At 39.0% G+C, this 20,718-nt stretch overlaps 3 protein-coding genes, 1 long non-coding RNA gene and 1 other non-coding gene across 5 annotated transcripts; 2 read left to right on the plus strand and 3 right to left on the minus strand.

The window, feature by feature from the left end:
* Positions 1 to 289: 289 nt before the first annotated feature.
* Positions 290 to 8,018, minus strand: LOC5502536 (kinesin-like protein KIN-14R). The gene is made up of 5 exons (XM_001623656.3): positions 7,309 to 8,018; positions 5,119 to 5,298; positions 2,940 to 4,007; positions 1,952 to 2,242; positions 290 to 1,103 (listed from the first exon to the last, which is right to left on the minus strand). Exons 1-5 carry the CDS (start codon positions 7,754 to 7,756, stop codon positions 637 to 639), a joined length of 2,454 nt encoding a protein of 817 aa, XP_001623706.2. The 5' UTR covers positions 7,757 to 8,018; the 3' UTR covers positions 290 to 636.
* LOC116609999 lies at positions 3,852 to 6,352 on the plus strand. Its single transcript, XR_004293211.2, has 2 exons — positions 3,852 to 3,990; positions 5,128 to 6,352. It is a non-coding gene; the product is annotated as an uncharacterized LOC116609999 (long non-coding RNA).
* Positions 8,019 to 8,037: 19 nt separating the features above from the next.
* Positions 8,038 to 16,013, plus strand: LOC5502532 (CAAX prenyl protease 1 homolog). Its single transcript, XM_032370798.2, has 9 exons — positions 8,038 to 8,257; positions 8,451 to 8,597; positions 10,478 to 10,564; positions 10,870 to 10,986; positions 11,529 to 11,681; positions 12,305 to 12,613; positions 12,813 to 12,935; positions 13,596 to 13,736; positions 14,280 to 16,013. Exons 1-9 carry the CDS (start codon positions 8,180 to 8,182, stop codon positions 14,499 to 14,501), a joined length of 1,377 nt encoding a protein of 458 aa, XP_032226689.2. The 5' UTR covers positions 8,038 to 8,179; the 3' UTR covers positions 14,502 to 16,013.
* Position 16,014: 1 nt separating this feature from the next.
* On the minus strand, positions 16,015 to 19,088 carry LOC5502531 (zinc finger C4H2 domain-containing protein). Its single transcript, XM_001623655.3, has 4 exons — positions 18,955 to 19,088; positions 17,356 to 17,527; positions 16,950 to 17,116; positions 16,015 to 16,659 (listed from the first exon to the last, which is right to left on the minus strand). Exons 1-4 carry the CDS (start codon positions 19,026 to 19,028, stop codon positions 16,374 to 16,376), a joined length of 699 nt encoding a protein of 232 aa, XP_001623705.2. The 5' UTR covers positions 19,029 to 19,088; the 3' UTR covers positions 16,015 to 16,373.
* Positions 19,089 to 19,470: 382 nt separating this feature from the next.
* Positions 19,471 to 19,543, minus strand: Trnak-uuu. Its single transcript has one exon. It is a non-coding gene; the product is annotated as a tRNA-Lys (tRNA).
* Between the last annotated feature and the right edge of the window lie 1,175 nt (positions 19,544 to 20,718).

Raw genomic sequence — 20,718 nt, forward strand, 5'->3', positions numbered from 1 at the left:
TGTTCGACAGACTATCGCCAGTGAGAATCTCAATGTCTCTAAGATCCTGGTTAGTTCGCCGGGACAGTAGTCCGACCTGTTGGAAAGGGCTTGGAAACAGATTAAGCCTGTAATTCAGGCGTTAACCCGGTGTTTTTATAGCGAAAACCAACCTCGAGCGATTCGTGGCCGCCATTTTGGATTTTGAGCAGAAATCCCCCCTTGCCCGTTTTTCATTTCAGCACAAAATCCAAGACAGCGGCCACGAATCGCTCGAGGCTATTTTTTTATACTGCAAAACACACAATCAACAGTTTTCACATGGAATTTTTAATATAAGATTGCATTCACTATAATATACGCTCGGTGGCTCGTCCTTGGTTTCATCTTGGACGGCAGGACTGAGCTCCTCTTCGATGGCAGGAGCGATCACGCTAGGACCACGAAGACCAGCAAGAAAAGTAGTAACTAGCTAGTAGAGTGATTTTTATTAACCCGTGAACTACACTTTAGCGTATTACACTTTATTTCGATCTGATTTTATTGTTCTCTTTTGTGTTTTACTATTATCGTTTGTTTGACTACCACACTTTGTTTCACGGTTTAATGAAAAACACTCTAATTCCTTTCTAGTTACTTGTGCGACATCGAAATATTTCATTTGACTGGAGCTCTGGTGATATTTTGAGTAGCTTTCCCTAGCTGCACCTGTTTGGCTCCTGCCCCAAACTGCAGAGTACTAATTGTCTCACTAAGGTTCCACTCTGCAGGGCTAACATTAACAAACATACATGCCTTCCCATCACCCCCTAAAGACCCTTGCAAAAGCTGAGTCAGTTTAGAATTCCTGTAAGGGACATGCATGGCGTTGGTCCGTAGTGCTGTGAACACTTGACCTAGAGCAGAGAGCGACTTGTTTATCGCTGCGGCTTCTACAAGCCTTTGCCCGGTGGCCTCTGTCTTTGAAATTCTCTCCGAGCCGGCGAGGTCGACTAGAGTTAGAGTGCTGTGTGTGATCGCGTGGGATATTTTGTCGACTCCGTTAATGTGCAGGATGAGAACAAGGTGGGATCGTGAGCTACTCGTGTTCATCTTCGTGGCACCAACTGATCTGTTTGCATCACCTGCAAGAGTTTAACAGTCCATTTATTTACAATTTCCACCAGTTATACTGGTGCGGAAGGTACAACAGAGCTAGTTTCACATCAAGTACCCCCTTGAGTGTATTGCCTCTGCCAGAGGGTTTATTGCACCCCCGGTGGTTCTTTTAATTCAGGTTAATGTATAGAAGAGACGGGACCTCCGGTTTAGTGACCTTATCCGAAAAGACTGGAAACACGGGAGAATAACTACAACTCACATGTGACACAAATTCGAATCAAGACAGGAACCCGGGAAAAATCCCCAGTTTGAGCCAGGATTCGAACCTGGGCCACAACGGTGAGAGGCCGACGCGCTAACACACCAGGCCACCAGTGCATCCACATGCTCGGCAAAATAAAAGCAGCAACAGCAACTTGTTCAGGCGCTTACGAAAAATGCCTTTTTTCAGAAAGGGTTTAGTTTTATTTAATTTTTTTCGTCGTTCTTTGGTGTGACGGGCGCAGTCCTTTCTGTGTTTATTTTGGTTTGAATTTGCCACCCAAAAAGGTCACGTGATCTCTTAGCGTAAGTCCCCTTATCAGTAAATGGAGTATATATAAAACTGTTTTCAATTGAGGTTGCACTCAAGAATCCAAAGTAACCCGAAGTGCTTCACGAGATAGAAAAATATGAGTAAAATCACTGTAACTGAAGACGGAACCACAAGCCTGCGTTCCCATTCTTGTCCAGCTTCTCTAGATGCTATATGATGACCACACCCATTTTGATATCCCTAAGTTTATACTCTATCTTCTCTACGAGAATATTTGACTTTTATGGGGGAGTCCCCTCCCATTTCCCGACCCCTCCCCGGGTGGAAACCCCATACCTTTGGCCATGATAGTCCTGATAGCCTTGGCCGAGTTGACCTGTATCTCCGTCAGATGCGGCACAACAACTTGCTTCCCTTTTAGCTGAATACTTAGCTGGGTTCCACCACCAGAGCCGAACTCTTCTAAAAGGTCCTTCAGTGTCTCGTTATACACCTCAAGCATAGACAAGGACAAGGTGTAATCCACATTGGGTCTCTCGTTACAAACTCGCAAGAGTTCAAGTATAGACCTAACATTCACTCCAGGGTTATCTTCAGGCCCCATCATGGTGAAGGTTTTCCCAGCCCCTGGGAAAAAAATAATGCCATTTTGTTTGCTAGCAAGAGACAATGGAGGCAGGGGATGAAGTAGAGACGTAAGGAATGAAGGAAGAAGACATGCGAGGCAGGGAAGGAAACAGAGTCATGAGTTGAAGCAGAGATGTGAGGCAAGAAAGAAGGAAGCAGAGATATTAAGCAAGAAAAGGAAGCAGAGTTATGAGGCAAGGAGAAGAGCATGTTAGGCAAGGAAAGAAACCTAAAAGTGAGGCAAGAAAGGAAACATAGAAGTGAAGCAGGAAAAGAAAAATAGAAGTGAGGCAGGGAAGGAGACGCAAGGAATAAAGCAGAGACATCCGGCCAAGGATGAGCGAGAAGAAGGAGGAGGAAAGAGAGTGATTGTTGTCATGAAAGAGGCACCATTTCTAGAGGAGGGAGAAGGTATGCTATTCACCTTCCCCTGATCTTTCCAAAACTAGTTGCAATGCACCCAGGATAAAAACACATTTTTATAATTTTGATGCCTCATCTCAGTTTCATGCATGTGTCGCAAAGGAGAGTTGTGGGAAAACGTGGGAAAGGTGAATAAGTGAAAGGGATAATTTTGGATAAGGGGTGCCATTCTTTGGGGGAAGGGTGCCATGTTACAAGGGGGGGACCCCTATGTCAGTGGAAGATGGTGTCATGTTCCCTCCACCCCTCTTTTGCTATTGTATTAGTGCCATACCTGTTTGCCCATATGCCATTATACAGACATTATAGCCATCAACACAAGATGCAATGAGTGGCAGTGTATCCTCAAAAACCTGTTCCTGAGTGCTGTCCGGAGTAAAAACTCTGTCAAACATGAATGTCTTTCGGCCTGATGGGCCAACAGCCTGGATTTCCTGGTCGGAAGGAAAAGTCACAGCAACCTCTACAGTAGGGTCACGCCTACACCTACAGAATACCCGGATATTTCCACGCAACTCTTGTAATTTATTATAGAGGAGTTTTCTGTGAAGAGCCTCTTTATGGTATAGGGCTTTTAATTCTTCTATTTCGCTGTCATGTGATTTATTATTGAGTTGTAAGCTGTTAATAGCTTTTGATGCTTGCTGCAAGGTTTCTATCACTTCAGATCTGCCTCTAGAAAACACTTCCCGAAGATGACCAACCTCATTGAATAGCAACTTGAAAGACATTTTGACTGAAGAAGCTGTTTTCATTGAGATGTTTGCTTTCATAGGGGATTGCATTGGTGTTGATTTGGGAGTAGTAGGCTTTGCTTCAGTGAGTTTCTTTTCTGCAACGATTAACTCTCTTTTAAGACCTGTGACTTTGGAATAAAGATCATTTATTGTTGAGTCAGACTCATCTAAATGATACTTCAATCGTCTCTCAACATCTAGACTCTGCTCAAGTAGGGAATCTTTAGATTCTAAGGCCGCTTCTAGGTCAGTCACTTTTCTTTTGAGTCTTGTGATCTCAGAATTTTTATGTTCTAGTGCAAGGTCAGATTCCCCTATCACAGGATTAGATTTCTCTATTCGTTTTTGCCAATAATCCCCATGTAAAATGGACAAATAAGTTGACACCACCTCTTCGCTGTTATAGTTGCACTGCCGTAACATCGCAAGGATATCATGCCTGTCAGTCCAGGTCGGCAGTGTGTCCTGGATGCTGTCAATCATTTCCTTGATTGGCGGGGAATGCAGCTCCCAGCTCAATGGCAGCTTAAACCAAGTACCAGACGCTGGGTCGAACATGCAGTGCACATTACGATGCTCCTCAAAAAAGTATGTCATAAGATGTCCTAAAAAACATGACAACATATTGTGACACATGCTTAGATAATAATTATTAGTTTCATGATAAATCCCAACAGAATTGAACTAGTTGGATCAATGGGTATCAAAAATATAGTGTTGACAGTTTAACATAATTAAATTTTTGGGCTTACCATGACAAATTACTGTAGAAATAGTTTGGATGATTTTGTTAAGCAATTATGATGTTTATAAACATCTATAGCTCTACCACATCATTTTAACCCACCCTCTTCAATAAGCCCCCCCCCCCCCCTTAGCCACTTTCTGCTTAAATGTAAGTGCACCCTCTCTCAACCCCCTACTTCTCTTTCCCTTAGAAACATAAAAAAATATAATGTAAAACGTCTCTTAAAGTACAAGCGTTTCTTGCATGGTTAAAGGGCACCAAATGTTATTTATAATGTAGAGATAAGCATAATATACACTAATTTATGGTATCTTAGGCTTTTGTTAGGGTCAAAATACTTAGTATTGAAAACTGGAAACAAGATTGTGAAATAAGCCACCTCTCTCTGACATGACAAAAAAAACCTGGAAAATGCACAATTCTTAGAGAGAAAGAAAACACAATTTCTTACAATGGCCATAGGTTCCTTGTATTCAGGAATGATTTTTCAGGGCGGAAATGCACATACCTAGATTTTGGCTTTTTAAGAAATTTTTTCCTTGATCATCAGAGCCATAGCAGGCCGCATTAGTTTGAGGGGGGGGAGGCACTATGCAGAAACATTAAGAAAATATTGGGGGACACAGCCACGCCCCTACTAGCCATTTCCTCATAGTTTTTGAAAAATATTTGGAAGGGACATGCACCCAGTGCGCCACCCGCTGCTACGGCCCTGATCATCCTTGCGCTATGTATGAGCTCAGGGACGAAAAGCTCAAATTTCAATTACACTTAACAAAAAGTTGCATCTATTTTAAAAAGTTGCATTTAATATTTTGTTTGCTATTACTCACTAAGTACTTAGAGAAATTTTCCACCTTATTAGATGTGAAATGGGCTTATTTGAAATGCCATGACATTCTCTAAACCAAAGAAGAAATCCCCCAAGGGACTTAAATCAGAGATTTTAAAGTAAACCTGCAATGTACCTTTTGTAGGGTGGTCCAGGAAACCCAAGCGGTCATCATTCATATCATTTGTGGAGCTGTTCCCAGTCTCATCGAGTCTTACATCACTTGTGGAAACATTCTGAGATTGGGGATTGTTCCTGTCATTGCTCTGGATAAATCCACAGGATAACCACTCATCTGGGAAGGGCTGCCATTCATCTAAGGGGAGACAATCACAAATTAAGTGCAGTTCACGTACAATTTGTTAAATTGACAAAAAAAGCAATCACAATATCACAATACTGTATACTATGAGAAACCAGAGTTGTAGCTAGTGGGAGGCTGGTTGGGGGTTGTGGGAGGTACACTTAATAGCAATTGAATTTTTCCATTTATCTGTTGATGATAATCATTTGTTGAACATGTATATTAGTGACAACAATATCAGAGATTGTTCACACAGTTTACAATCAGGATCATAAACTAATGAATAAAATGAATATCTAATGTAGGTTAAAAGATGAATTATGAATTAGTTACACTAATGCAGTATAGCAATCTTTTAACAGAAATGGTCAAAGCCAGGGGCTCATAAGTAGTGGGAATCGGCTTCCCCACATTCTGGTGTTATATAAGTGTCACGGTACTTGTTATTCACGAATCGCCATCTCCCACAGCTGGCCCCAGCCCCCCTTTACCATCAGTACCTATTGCCCATGAATCACAGATGTCCCATAACCCCACCACCTCCCTTTACAATTAGTAATTGTTATCCATGAATCACTAATTCATAGATCTAATGTGTGCACGATTACCCAATCAGGAAGCAGCAAATAGAAGCCAGGGAAGTTGAAACCAAATGCCTCACAAATTGTATAACATATCAGATGCGGACAGTGAATCCTGCTTGTTTATCTAAGACGTTTACAGAGGTTTTCCTGCTACTTGGGAAATATAACACGGTCACCTAACATGATGGAAACTTGTCTTGTTGTCCAAGCTTGGTCTAAATCTTATTGAGAAGCATAGAAATAAATAACTTTGAGTTTCATTGTTGAATAGACAAGGCAGAATCCAGATCAAATATAAAAACTTTGGAATAATAAGATAAAGCGGTGCTCTCTTTGGTATGTACTATGTGTTTATGTGTTTTCAAAGCTGCTTTTTTGTCAACTTGCAGAGATTTAAGTGCAGGAAAAATAGAAGAGAAAGCAGAATTTGCTGTTTACGCCTGACTTCTAACCACCTTTTTCGGCAAACCTCAAGATTCACATAAAAAAAATAAAAACGACAGTCTCATTCTTATATGTATGGTCGATTATGTAACATCTCCGATGATTTTAACGGGAAACACAAAAAATATTTTAAAATATTGAAAAGTGTGTTTATTGGAAGTTTCTTTGAGGATGTGATTGATAATTTAGAGCGGATGGCCTGTTTAATATCTCGGATTTTAATAGATTCTTTTGTCTTTTAACGGTTGAGGTTTCCGTCGGACCTCCGGAAGTAAACTGGTGACAATGTGGCTTTAATGGTAGGACTTACACTGCTCTTCCATGTGGTTTGTGTTTTTCTGCAATTTGAGTCCCAACTCTCCACAAAAAGTGGCTGGTCAAAGAAAACAGGGCTAGCAATTTCTACGTTGACTGGAAAATGCTTATTTGCTTGTCCATATTCGCAGAAAAATATCCCAAACCAATCTTTTTTGCTGTCGATTACCAACTTTTTGTGGGACATTTGTGGGACCACATGGCTGTTATTGCATCATCTCTTTCCTGATTGGCTATTCATGCGTGTGTGATTGACATGTCAGATCTATGAATCTCCTCTGCCCCCTCCCTTTATCATCAGTACCCATTGTCCATGAATCACCAATCTCCTACCACCCGCAGCCCCCCTTTTCTTCACTATTTGTACCTATTACCCATGAATCAATGATGTCTCACCTCAACACCCCACCACGTCGCTTTACCATAAGTACCTGTTGCCAATAAATCCCCAACCCCCCACCACACCCCATCCCTATACCATTAGTACCTGTCGACCATAAATCTCCAATATCCCACCACACCCCACACCCCCTTTCTTTACCATCAGTACCCATCACCTAAAAATCTCCAATATCCCACCAAACCATACACCCCCTTTCCTTCACCATGAGTACCCATCGACCATGAATCGCCAATATCCCACCACACCCTACACCCCCCTTCCCTTAACCATTAGTACCTGTTGCCCATGAATCCAAGTAAAATCTTGTGCCGTCCTTATTAATGACAGTATACTCCCGGCCACTACGCTGATCATGGAACACTTCAAACACAATTTCATCATTAGCACTTGTAGCCCTGTTGTTATTTCCTTTAGGCCTCGTCTCACTATGCCTCTGTTTCTCTTTTTTCCCATGGTGTCTCTCAAGTCTCGGTTTATGAGTTTCTAGACCAAAGTCTCTTACTTGGGGAGCTAAAGCACTCTCTATTCCCTCGTCTAGTTCGTCCGGCCCGCAATCCGTGTTCACAATTTCATGTTGCCTGTTGTAATAATTCAGTTGCTGGTTGTTGTTTACAAAACCATAACTTGGTTGCTGCGGTTGTGAAAATGAATTTGCTGCACCAACTCTTGGCTGAACTTGGACAATTTTCTCAGTCCCTGTAGCTGCAGAACTTCCATTTCCCATGGTGAAGAACCAAGATTTTCAGTTGCAAAAATATCAAAAGACTGTTCATTTGAATTCATTCGATTGCGATTAGATGATCGGTTTGGAAAACAAACTTGAAATTTAGTTAGTTCAGAGATGCAAAGCCACTCTAAACAAACTAACAACAAGGGACAATACAGTCGAGCCTGATCCTGTCATTATTTAGCATCGATGATCAAATTTCTCGAAATTTTCAATTCATTATTCAAGCTTGAAGACCCAAAATGGCATAGTTTGCAAACATCGTCAAGGAGAAATGACCCGCGGGCTTCGGGGTCTTCCCGCTATGTTCCGTTCTCTCATTGGTCAAACGGTGACAGCTGTCAGACGACAAGAGCTATTTCGCGCAAGACTTTTTGCACATAGCCGCTGTTTCTTTGCGGGCTCACCCTTTAATCCAAGATGGTGGACGTTTTCAGTGCAGTTTTCGTATTTTTATGGCTTGTATATTTGTGGGAGTCGTACCTTTCATATAGACAGGTATTGTACTTACCTAAATTAGGCATGAAGCCATCTATTCATCATAGGTTTATATTCTTTGAATGTTTTTTTATTCTGTCTGTATATATTTTTTTCTTCTACTTTCGTCTTCTGTTTGGTGTCAGAAGACGAAACGTACTATGATTTCTAAATTTTATTGTTGTATTTTATCACGGTTATACTTTGCTTTCAGCATAAATTATTTAAGGAAACTGAAGACATCCCGGTCGAGCTCAAAGATGTGCTTGAAAAAGATACGTTTGAGAAAGCTCGCAAGTATCAACTAGATCGCAGCACTTACGGCTTCTATCATGGAATTTACTCACAGATAGAAACAAGTGTAAGGCCTTCTTATGTACGAAAAGCGATAAACAATCTATCAAGCTAAAGCCCACACAGGTGCAGTCATGGTGCAAGGATGTACCTAGGATTTGCTGAGGGGGGGAGGGGGGGGGGGCAGTGGTTCGGAGCTAGACTACAGAATTTAGGGCCACATCCAGGTTCATTAGCATTTCCGTTGTATTTATTGCGCCGTTCTATAGGAATCAAGGTGTGAAGTCCCACCGGCCCTGTACTCTGTAGTCGCTCCGTATTTGTGGCAAGGCAAGGGAAAAACGTTTTTTTGGACAAATCTGGGAGATTAGGGAACGCTTTTTCTATAATTAGGGAACAATATTTTTAATAATGAGGGAGCGATGTTGCTTTGTTATATCGTTCAGAAACAATCTTGTTCCCGGGGCACAATTGCAAGAATGTTTTTTTTTAAATTCAGAAGTTTTGTTTCTTTCAAATTCGAAAAAAACTAAAGTTCAAAAGATTGTTCTCTAAAATTCGGAAAGTTCAGAAGATCATTCTTAAAATTTGAAAGATTGTTTTCTTGAAGTTTGGAAGACATTTTTTAAAATTTGGAAGAATGTCCTTGGTATTTGCAAGGTTTTTATTAATCTTGTCCCCTGGAGAGAGCAATCAGAATTTTCACATTTTGTTTAGTTTATATTGAAAATACTTGATAACTTACAGTGTTGCAAATGTTTGAGCCGTATGCAAACTAAGAAAGCGAGTTGACTCTATTTGTCTTAGCAATACAACGACATGTTAATGGTGGTGACAACAACATGACGGTTCTCGCTTGCTACTAAACTTGCGCATCAAACAGACCTCTCTAAATTATCTCAGCTTTCTTTTGCCATTAGAATAGGCGTGATCCGTAAAGTTTGTTGTATGCCGAATGCAAATTAGTGAGTTGGCTCTTGATATTTTCTTGTCTTCTCAAAACAACCAAATGTTAATGGCGACCACTATAACTATGACAGCTTTGCTCTTGCTACATATTGCACTCACACATTAATATCTGAGCTTTAATTTGCCATTACGATCATCGCGATAGGTAAAGTGTGTTCAAATAGATCATGAGCCATATGCAAACTAAGAAAGCCAGTTACATAGCTTTTTAACTTTTCTTGTCTTTTCAAACCAACAACTTGTTAAACCGCAGCTTTAATGTCACATATGTAGGCTAAGCTGAAACAGCTCAAAATTAAAATTAACAAACCAAGCATTTCTCGAGAGAGCAATGTTGTCTTTTTGGTAACAATTATCAAAATCAGAAGAACATTTAAACCTTTGGGGCTCTCTTTCACTGTTTTTTTTTTTGTAAATCCTGGAGAGAAGTTCTTGTCTTCGTGAAGCCGATCATTTCTTCAGAAGGACAATCTTGAAAATCAGAAAAACGTTCTCGCCTTCGAGTGTAAAACTCGTTGATGAACGATATTAAAAACAGGAAAAACAATCTTGTCTTTAAAAAACCATATTGCCATCGGACAAATGATCTTGACTTCTGAGAAACAATCTAATAATCGGAGATAGGATCTCGTAGAAACCTGATATCATTCTGAATATCGTAAAAGCATTCTGCATAATCTGTCGAACGATATTTTTCGTTCATAGCCTGAACGCTTTTTCTCTAGTGTACGTTTTCCATTGCCGGGTCACATTTGGTAAAGGTAGGGGTGTAGGGTATGCTCGATGGTAGTATTTTCCTCCATATTTTTATGCATCACCATTTGTAAGCCCACCACTTTTGTCACAATTTTCAAATTGAATAAAAGCTAAAATTATTGTTCTTTTAACACTGTTACTAAAACTGTTTTATCTTTTTAAGTTTTAATTTGATTTACCAGCAAAGTTTATTCTGATGTTTTACTTCTTTTTATTTTGCAGGTTATTCTTCTACTAGGTGGAATTCCATTTTTGTGGAACATCTCTGGTAACCTTATAGCTAAGTTTGGGTTCACTACTGAATACGAGGTACATACTGTATGGTACTTGTATAACCTTGTAAGGTTACTATATAATTAGCTTTTTATTGTAGGTACAAATTGCACATGTATTTTTATAGTTTAATTCATAAAATTTTTTATTTCAATTATTTCAAATAACTCAATAACAATAATTCACTTGTTCCATGAGACTTTGTTAGTGCTATTTTATTATTATTTTTATTTTTATTTCACTTATACAGTAAAACTCAATAGTGTTATTTTCGTTTTGTTATTATTAGATCACTAATTTTATGAGACTCACTAAAATTTTATTTTCTGTGTTATTATTAGATCACTCATTCCATGAGCTTCCTGATCTATGCAGTGATATTCAGTACAATCACAGATTTGCCTTGGAGTCTGTATTCTACATTTGTGATTGAGGAGAGACATGGATTCAACAAACAGGTCGGTCAAACACACATAATTGTTTTCTGTTATCAGCAACATCACCTTCATGTTTATACATTTGTCATTATGATCCATCGCTTATCCTATCATCAGGATTATGTTATCATGTATCATCATCATCTCATGATGATGATATCATGATGCATCATCATTATCATCAAAATCATCATCATCATCATCATCATGGTCGTCATCGTCGTCATCATCATCATCATCCTGTTATCATTATGAGTCATATCTTATTGTCATTTATTATCATCATTTTCATCAATGATATTGTATTGCTTGGTTCTCCCCATTATCTTCCTCTTCAACATTGTCATGTTCATTGTAGTCATTGTTATTACCACCATGGGTCTTGCTTCTCCACCTCCTCTTCACCAATGTCATCATATCACCTCATTTGTTAGCCCACCCTCATGGCAATATGCAAAGCTATAGAATGAAACTCCAATAGGGAAAAACACTAGTTTATTGGCTTTGAAACTCCTTTACATACTTCTTGATAATTTGACATTTTACTTGTCATCTGTACACAGACTCTTGGTTTCTTCATCAAGGATAGCATTAAGAAGCTCGTGGTGATGATGGCCATTATGTTGCCCGTCTCGGCAGGCCTTATTTTCATCATCAAGTGGGGAGGACAGTATTTCTTCTTGTATGCCTGGCTGTTCACCATCTTTATCACTTTGGTGGGTGAATGAATATGTAAACAGGCATTTGCACAGTGACATTTCAATGACTCAAGTTATATGATTTTGTAAAATTACATTTTAATATTTTAGTCTTTTACTATGGTAATACCACAAGGTACCATGCATTGGTAAAACCTTTGAGCACCTGTATCATCAGAAAGCCAGTAATTTGTATGTAATGTGGGCTTTTTCCAACCAGTAAATGTTGCATTTTTTGATATTGTCATGAGTTAAGGAAAGCAAGACAGAAAAGTTGATAAGTTAGAAAATTCTTGGGTCTTGGAACAACTTCAGTTGATAAGTTAGAAAATTCTTGGGTCTTGGAACAACTTCAGCAATACCTTTTCTATTCTTGAGTTTCCATCGATATGGGAGCAAGCTTTTCTTGACTTCAATTTGTGGTCCTGATCAAGATACCTTTCAAATCAGTGGCAGATCTAGGGGGGTGGTTGTGGGGGTTGTACCCCCCTCCCCATGAGAGAAAAGAAATGCAATATATATTATTTAAAAAGTTTCTTATTTTGTTTCCATTTTGCAACCCCAAACTTAATTTTTTTTTAATTTTTTGTGAATCAGCTGTAAATTAAACCTAAACTTATTCCGTTTATATTCATTAATAGGTTATTGTGACCGTGTACCTGGACTACATCGCCCCACTGTTCGACAAGTTCACACCCTTACCTGAAGGAGCCCTGCGCACAGCGATAGAAAAGCTGGCTCTCAGTATCGACTTTCCCCTCACTAAGATCCTTGTAGTAGAAGGGTCTAAGAGGTCATCTCACAGCAATGCGTACTTCTATGGCTTTTACAAGAACAAAAGGATTGTTTTATTTGATACCCTTTTGGCAGAGAGCCCAACCAAAAAAGATGAAGATGAGATATCTGGAAAAGACAATGATAGCAAGACTGACAGTTCTTCAGAGCACAAGGTTTGAATATCAAAGTCTCATTTTTAGGAGTTCAAAAACTGATGAAATAGGTCAATACAGGAATGGGGTATATTATATATGAATGGAGGTTTATATACCCCTGAATAAAAAAAACTAAAGTTTTTTTCTATGATAACCCTATTTTCTATGATAGCACTATTTATTGAGGTTGATTTTACGTATGATGTGCTATTTGCAGGTTGAAGATATAGAAAAGCCCAAGCAAAAGGGATGTTCTAATGATGAGGTGCTTGCGGTGTTAGGACATGAACTTGGTCATTGGAGCCTTAGCCACAATCTCAAGAATCTCATTATATCACAGGTAAGGTCCGGGTTGGAGTACTTCACTGCGAATATAATATGGGCTCATATGCCAAACATTAGGGACTTGGTGTCCCCTGGAGCCTTCAATGATTTCTTAATCGGCCCACCACCAGTCCCCTCATCCTTGTCAAACGAGAACGCAAAAGGACAGAGACGTGACACAGATAATCGAACTGATAGAAACAAACAGGAAGAAAGCTGTGCTAGCAGGGTACCCAGCAAACATATCTGTTATGTTAAAGAACTGCTCTACAAGGCAGAGTTGTTATTCAGTGTGTGTACTTGGTTGTCTAATTATTCATGTAGACTGCTTGCCGTCAGTGTCGCTTGGATAGTAGTCTGGATGAAACCACAAAAAAAGATTAATTTAGAGCAGTTCAGCCTATGGCTGCAATTCTGAATAGAGTCATCCCTTGTTCTTTTCCTTTCTTTTAAAAAATATATACCGAAATAATCCGAAATAATTATACCCAAATAATTTTTTAAACTATAACAGACAAAAACAAACAAACTAAAAAGGTAAAGGAAAAAAATTTTGGACTCCCATCCCCCTGTCAGGCTAAGTCATGCTGCCCATCCAATGTAGATTATATTTTTTATTGGTGATAACATCTTGCAATCAGAATTGCTAATACTGTGTTATAATATTCTGTTGCAGTTTAACACACTGTTTTGTTTTCTGATCTTTGGCATCCTGATGCATGAGAAAGTCCTGTACGAGGCGTTTGGATTCAACAGCCAACCTGTGCTGATAGGTCTCATCATTATCTTTCAGTTTGTGTTTTCCCCGTATAACGAGGTGAGAAATTGGTCTTCAAAGCATAACGTTTGTTATTTGCATGGATGGCTTTTGTGTGAGGGTGTGTGTGTGTGTGTTGGGGGTGGGGGGGGGGTGGGGAGGGGGTGTAGTCAATGAAAAAAAAATTATTTTAAGCACACACTCCCTACACATGGCACACAACAGTTCTTAACATAAACCTTTCACATTTCTTCTACTCTATGCTATTGTGTCATCGTCTAAGTTATCTAACCTGTCCTGAGACTCCTTAGTACTATTTTCTATCTGTTTACACCCCTCTACATGAGACATTCAAATGTGCTCAAGCCACATAAACGTATTTATCTGAAAGACCAAGGAACATAAAATGAATCTGGGCATTTATTTTAGGTCCTACAAGGACTGATTCTCGGGCTAATTCTCCCTACTTTCCCCACATGTCAACTGATTTCCCTCCCTCTCTTTCTTTGACTCAAGTTTTTGCCTGGAGACAAGTGTGGTTGTGGCAAGTTTGCTGTAAACTGGCTTCATATGCAAATTGAAATTTTGTTATTATTTCTTTAGTTACTAGGTTTCCTGATGACCATCCTGACTCGTCGATTTGAGTTCCAGGCGGATGCATTTGCCAAACAGCTCGGCTTTGCGCCACACCTCCGCTCAGCACTTATAAAGCTGCACCAGGACAACCTTGGGTTCCCTATAGCGGACAAGCTTTACTCTGCCTATCACTACTCCCACCCACCTCTGCTAGAGAGGCTCAGGGCCCTAGGCCTTAAAAATGACTAAAAGTTGCTCCTTTTTACTTGTACAGAGAGGCTTATAATGTCACTTTATAGGAGTAACTTAATAAACTGCTTAAGATAGCATTAATCAGTATTTTTTATTGGAAGGCACTACTGTCGATGGCTTCTGATCATGCCAACTTAATATCAGTCAGCAACCAGACTGGGATTCTGTTCTGTCATGAGTCAAAAAATGTTAGGGAAGGGTATCATTTGACATCACATTATCACAACCACAGGAAACCCGAAACACCACAGGAAACCTGAAAGAGCACTGGAAACCCAAAAAGAATGCCTAAGCTTCACTCCAAATACCCTAGGTACCAGAGCCTCCAGACTTTTCTCATCCAGTGACCCTCAGCCAAAACGCCGCTCGTCTCAACTTTTTAGCTGAGCGTCACTGGGCGAGAGAAGTTTGGAGGCCAGGGTACACGCCAAACCAATCAGTCTAGAAATTAAGATGAGCATTTGCAGAAGAGAGTAAATTGCAAAACTTTTTTCTAATGGGAGCTGGTTTTCCATTTGCCCATTTGATCGTTTTAAATTGTTCAAATGTTTTTTGGTCTCTCTGCTATTGATCAAGATTTATCTGTTATCAACAGCTTTCAGGTTTGTCCTGTGTAGTTATTTATTCCAGCTGACAAATGTTGAAGTGTTTAAAATCAATGAATAGTTACCAAAAATTGTCTGGTATTCTTTTTTATCTTGCTTAATTCATAGTTGAACATGCATTGCATCCTGGAACAAGAAAGTTTTCGGCCCTTTATAACTAACAGGGTAGTGGACAACAGACTTCCAGTGAATGAATGCGTGCTACTGCAGAAATCCAAGAAATATAATTCTTACAAGACCTTCAATTCACAGATTTTAATTCCCTAATTACCTAGATGTTGCTTGAATAAATATGTTACATGGGATGGCAAAAAAAAAAAAAACAATGTTTGCAATCTTTATGTATGTATCATAAGCACTGACCACATAAACTCCCTGGTACAAAAAATAGGCTTTGGAGGCTTAACAAGTTTGATACTCTGGATATTTAGGAGCATAACCATGTTTCATAGCTGTCAACTCACCTGCAGCGGCATAGCCAGGATTTTTAACAGGGGGGACCCAAAAGGCCCTTTCAATGTATTTTCTCATGTATTTTAGATGTCTCTTACATTTACTGCTAGAAGGGGGCACCCCTGGCTACGCCACTGACCTGCGTTAGGCGGGTGTCACAAGATTCTCTCTAATTTTTGTGAGAATGTTCTTATGTTCTCTGTATTCACCTGCATTGGCTCTCTTGGGTTTTTTCACATATTAACTGTATTTCACAAGATTTGTGTCCAGGTTGACAGATATGACTTTTAGAAAGGGTGCCGCACAATTTCTCCCCTTGTACAAGTTTCCTAAAAATAAGGATGTCTCAGAAACCCTCTGGGTATAAAGCAGCTTCAAGTACTTTTTTTTTTTAGCATGTATATAAGTTATTAGAAAACCTCATTGAAATCAATAAACTTAAATAACTCCAGTAAGCTTACACAAGAGTTTATTCCACTTCATACCCTAGTTTCTATTTTCTTTCCATTCATCTGCACAAAGGCCAAATCCAAGGAATACAAGCCTAGCATGGGAAAACATGTTCTAATTATTATCCCCTCTTTTCTAAACCCTTCCAGTCTTTTTCTAGCATGTTAAAACAGACATGAACTCAGTTCTTTTTTTGCAATGTTTCAAGTCACAGCCACCATCTTGTTTAAATAAATAAATTTAAGCTAAAATCAAGTGCTAAATGCCTGCACATGGGCTAGTCTTTTTCAGCCCTTGTCTCCACCACTACCCTCTTCTGCCTATCTCTTGCATGTCTTCTTATTAAAATCCCTTCCCTAAATCACTCATCATGCTTTCGTTTCGTCTTCTTTGGATGTCTAGACCTACTCTTGGCCTTGCAAAGAGGGCAGATGGGGGCATTTCTGTGGATTTGCTGATGACAGGATAGGCATGCCTTCATGGGCGGGGGCTGCTGTTGGCGAAAGTGCCGCTCCCCAGATGGACCCCTCTTGTTAATAAGCTGTTGAGCGGCGGCAGCTGCTGCAGCAAGCTGTGAGGCAATGGATGGTGGTGGCGGTTCTGGAGGCTCTGGTTTCCATCCGCTTGGGGCCCTCTCAAGAATACGTCTGTGGAATACAAACAACTCGGTCATAAAGGCACTTTTAAAAACACTCGAGATTTGGTGTGATTTTAGGTGGCTTGTTAGTAAATCTTCTGTGGGGGGAGATGCCCTTCCCCCAAGTCCCCCCCCCGGCCCCCCCCCTTCCTCTTTGGTTTTGGCCTTGCTGTAGACTGGTTACAAGAGGTACCAGGCTTTAAAAATAAGCAAAGGAAGGTTAAAATCATGCCAGATCTCCCATGTTTGGGGATTTTATTGATAACCTCTCCCACCAGGTGAAGTGCTCTTCACACTTACTCGGCCATTATGTCTTCCTCTTCCACCTGTGGCATGTTCTCTAGACCAAGAGCAGCTCTCATCCTCTCTATCTCATGCTTTACTGGCTTATACTCATCATGCAGTCGGCGGATTATCTCCAACCCTCGCTCTTTCTCAGCCTCTGATTGTTTGATGGTGTTCTCCATCTGTCACAAAGGCAAGTGATGAAGTCAAGAAATTGGTTATTAAACATTCAGACAGAGTTTAAAGTTGATGGGGGGATAAAAAACACAAAATGTTAAAATATTGGATATTGAAATCTTATTGCTTTGGGCAATGGGCCAAGAGATTGATTGTCTTTCTTTATATAGAAAGTAATTTTATTTTGGGTTGGGAGCAATCAGTTTTTTAATATGACATTTTCTTTTGTGTAAAGGTAATTTACCAAGTTGATGTCAGCGTGTATCAGTCGAAGTTCCTCCACATGGGCCATTTTCTCATGCAATAAGGCCTCCATCTCTGCCTTGTAGTCCTTCAACAGCCTCTCTTCCCTTTCAGTGGCCTCCAGTTCCATACTAAGCTTGTTCTTTAGTTTACCTAACTGGGATGTCTTTGACCTATAATGTAAGCAATCCAAGGTTAATTACAGGTGGTCTTAGATGTGTGGTAAAGGCTTGGTGGAAGGAAAGTTTCTAGTTTTAGCTTCACTTGAGGATATTTGGATGAGCCAAACACATGCCAGTTGAGGTTTGTTCCATGGCTTGAAGGAAGAAAACCTCAGTCATTCATTTTATTTAATGGGGAGGGGGGCAGGTGCCATTTATTCCATGTTTTTTGTAAACATTCTGGCCCCACAGAGCCCAATATACCCAGTATTCACACAAGAAAGCAAGAGTAAATACAATTAATACTAGTAATTTAATAATCAGTATGTTGTTTTCTTGTATAGTGAATTAATCATATGGAGATACTCTCACATTGCAGATATCAAAACTTGGCAAATCTTCAGAATCTGTATTTTACTAATAAATATGAAGAATCTTACATCTGCCCTCCCCTCCCCTACCCTCCCCTTAACTCCCAACAAATACAATAAATGACTTGGGCTTGCCTCCCCTCCCCCAGGCAAAATTAATTAGCTAAAACCACGTTCATAATGAAAGAAACTACAACCCAAAGTATTTTGTGCCGATTTTTGTTTCACCTGAGATTGTTGTGGCTATACAGTAAAAAAATCAATTCCAAAAGAACTATTAAAAGACTATAGACTGTAATTTTCCTGTATATGGATTTTTTGCTGTTAAAGGGTTAGCCCTTTGAAACTGTTTTATTATTTCTTTTGTTGAGCACCTGTTTCAAGATAAACAAAGCATCAAAGAAACATTTACAGATCCATATCTAATCCAAGTATTTTATCTCATGTGACTTTCTTCAAATATATTCTCTCCAGCTAGGAGGAATAAATACTCTTGTTGTATTAGTGATACGTGTGTATTAGTGCTATTATGTTCAAAATTTTAATTTTCTAATCGCGTCTGGATTTTTTTCCACAAAGATATCATGATAGCGAAGACATCAACAAAAGATATAACCAGTTTAAAAAAATCATACCAATTTTTAAAGCAGTTACATTTCAGATTTTATGCCATAGAATCGGTGCAATAACCTCAAAGGTTTTAAATTGTCATAAGATAATAGCGACATAGGGATATACTTATATACCTACCTTTTACTAGTAATTTTGAAGACATCCCCATCCAAAAACTAAAAACTGATAAATTGTTTACACTAAACTTGTGAAAATTAACCAAATTAAATCTTCGTATGAAATCGACAAGCAAAGAATCCATTAGCTTAATGTCTTTAACTTTAAACAGCCAGTCGAAAAGTGTAAGCGTAAAAGAAGAGTTTCCCGTTACCAAATTCAATGAATGCTCAATTTAGTGCTAAACAAAGAAAGCAGAACCAACTAATTTTTGGGCTCATATTACGTTCAACTTGATTCAGTATACCGGTAAATAGTTTTAATCTTTTTTAAACTCACCGTATTTCCTGGATCGTCTCCAGTTTTTGCAAATAGAGTTCAGCGTCTTCTTGGTTAACCGGGCTAGATGCCATTTTGACGCCGATCTGATATTCTGAGCTTCCTCGCACTTACTAAAGAATATATCGAAGCTCATTATTGGCCCCTTTACACAATCGAAACTAATACGAACCAATGAAGTTCGGCATAAGAAACAATCAGGCAGCTGCAATGTTTTTCCGGAGTCTTTGTTTGGTAAAAACTTGAAAAAGCTTATTGTTGTTTTCGGAAATAATATATTTGAAACATTGCTAATGAATGGTAAAGAAAAGTTTTGTAAATATAGAAAAAATGAAATCGGAACATAGATTCCCTTTTCCGGGCCAACAAATTATAAAAGTAATCATTTAATTTTAAAAATTCAAAGCTAGAAATCTTTGAAAAAAGATCAGACTATAGAGTTATTGGTTAGGTTGAAAGAAGAAAAAGAGCAATATAAGTGTATAGGGTATAAAAAAAAAAACTAAAAATTTTAAGCGCCCGATAAGGGGCTCGAACCCTTGACCCTCAGATTAAAAGTCTGATGCTCTACCGACTGAGCTAACCGGGCCGCTCCTGTACGCTGAAGTCTTGATATAAATTATAAACTAAACTTCAATTAAGTAATCCATTGTTTGGCCTGGATTCTTTACAAACATTATCTATAACATGTAACTATTTGCAAATTTTTAAGAAAAGTGTATTTGAAGTTAATTTTGCCGATATTTTCATAATTTTATCCTCTCGTGATAAACTAATAACCTAAATAATTTAACATGTATCTTAAATAAATAAAAAACAGTTATCCGAAAAAAGAAGTGAAACGTGAATTTTTCATTGTCGATATGGGCTTTTTGTGTTTCCCTCCTCGTCGAGTAGCCACACCACAGGAAGACCGCATCTGGTAAATAAATTTGTGGTAGCGCGCACGTGCACATGCTCTGTCGTCCTAGATTATGTAACCGGTTTTTAGCCTTTTTTTAGGTTTTTAGCCACAGCCGATACCATTCTTACCAAACTTTCAGCTTAACCTTTGCATTAGGTGGTACACCTTTTTTTATAAGAACCTTTTTTTATAATAACGTCCAGTCTAAAATTTTAAGAACATGCCGAGGCTCAGATAGCATAAAAAAATCTTTTTTTAGTCCTGATGCGTTCTAAAATGCAGAATCAAATTGGCTCGTAGAAACAACCTTATTATTGCTATTGATCATAAGGGTAATTCTCTTCATAATGATTCATTGGGTATTATATTCTTATATACACTAAAATTTGAGAACATCGTTAAGAACATATTCAGCCTAAAAATGTCCAAAAAATAAGAACGGCCCAGCCTCAACTGAAAATTAGACCTTCTTAAAAAAAAAAGAGTGTCTTATTTGTCCTGTTTCATACGGGAACACTCTTAGAGTACCTCTCTATTCCAAAGCCTTTCTTCCAATTCCAAAAGCGTACTCTTAATTCCAAAAGCTCACTTCCAATTCCAAAAGCTTACTCTAAATTCCAAAACCTCACTCTCAATTCCAAAACCTCACTCCAAGAGTGAGATATCTAGAGACTGGGTCGAGCTCTTGGATTCCAATGCAGCACGTCTTCACGTTTCATGATGTTTTGCTCGAATTGCGGTAATCCATGCGATTGTGGAGCACGTTTTTGCTCACACTATGGACACGAAATCACCAACAGGTATGACAGGTTTGTTTTATTAATTGCTACTTTATTACAATTATTGCAAACTTTTTTTTT

The sequence above is a fragment of the Nematostella vectensis genome, chromosome 14 (assembly GCF_932526225.1).
Source record: "Nematostella vectensis chromosome 14, jaNemVect1.1, whole genome shotgun sequence".
NCBI classification, from domain to species: Eukaryota; Metazoa; Cnidaria; class Anthozoa; order Actiniaria; family Edwardsiidae; genus Nematostella; species Nematostella vectensis.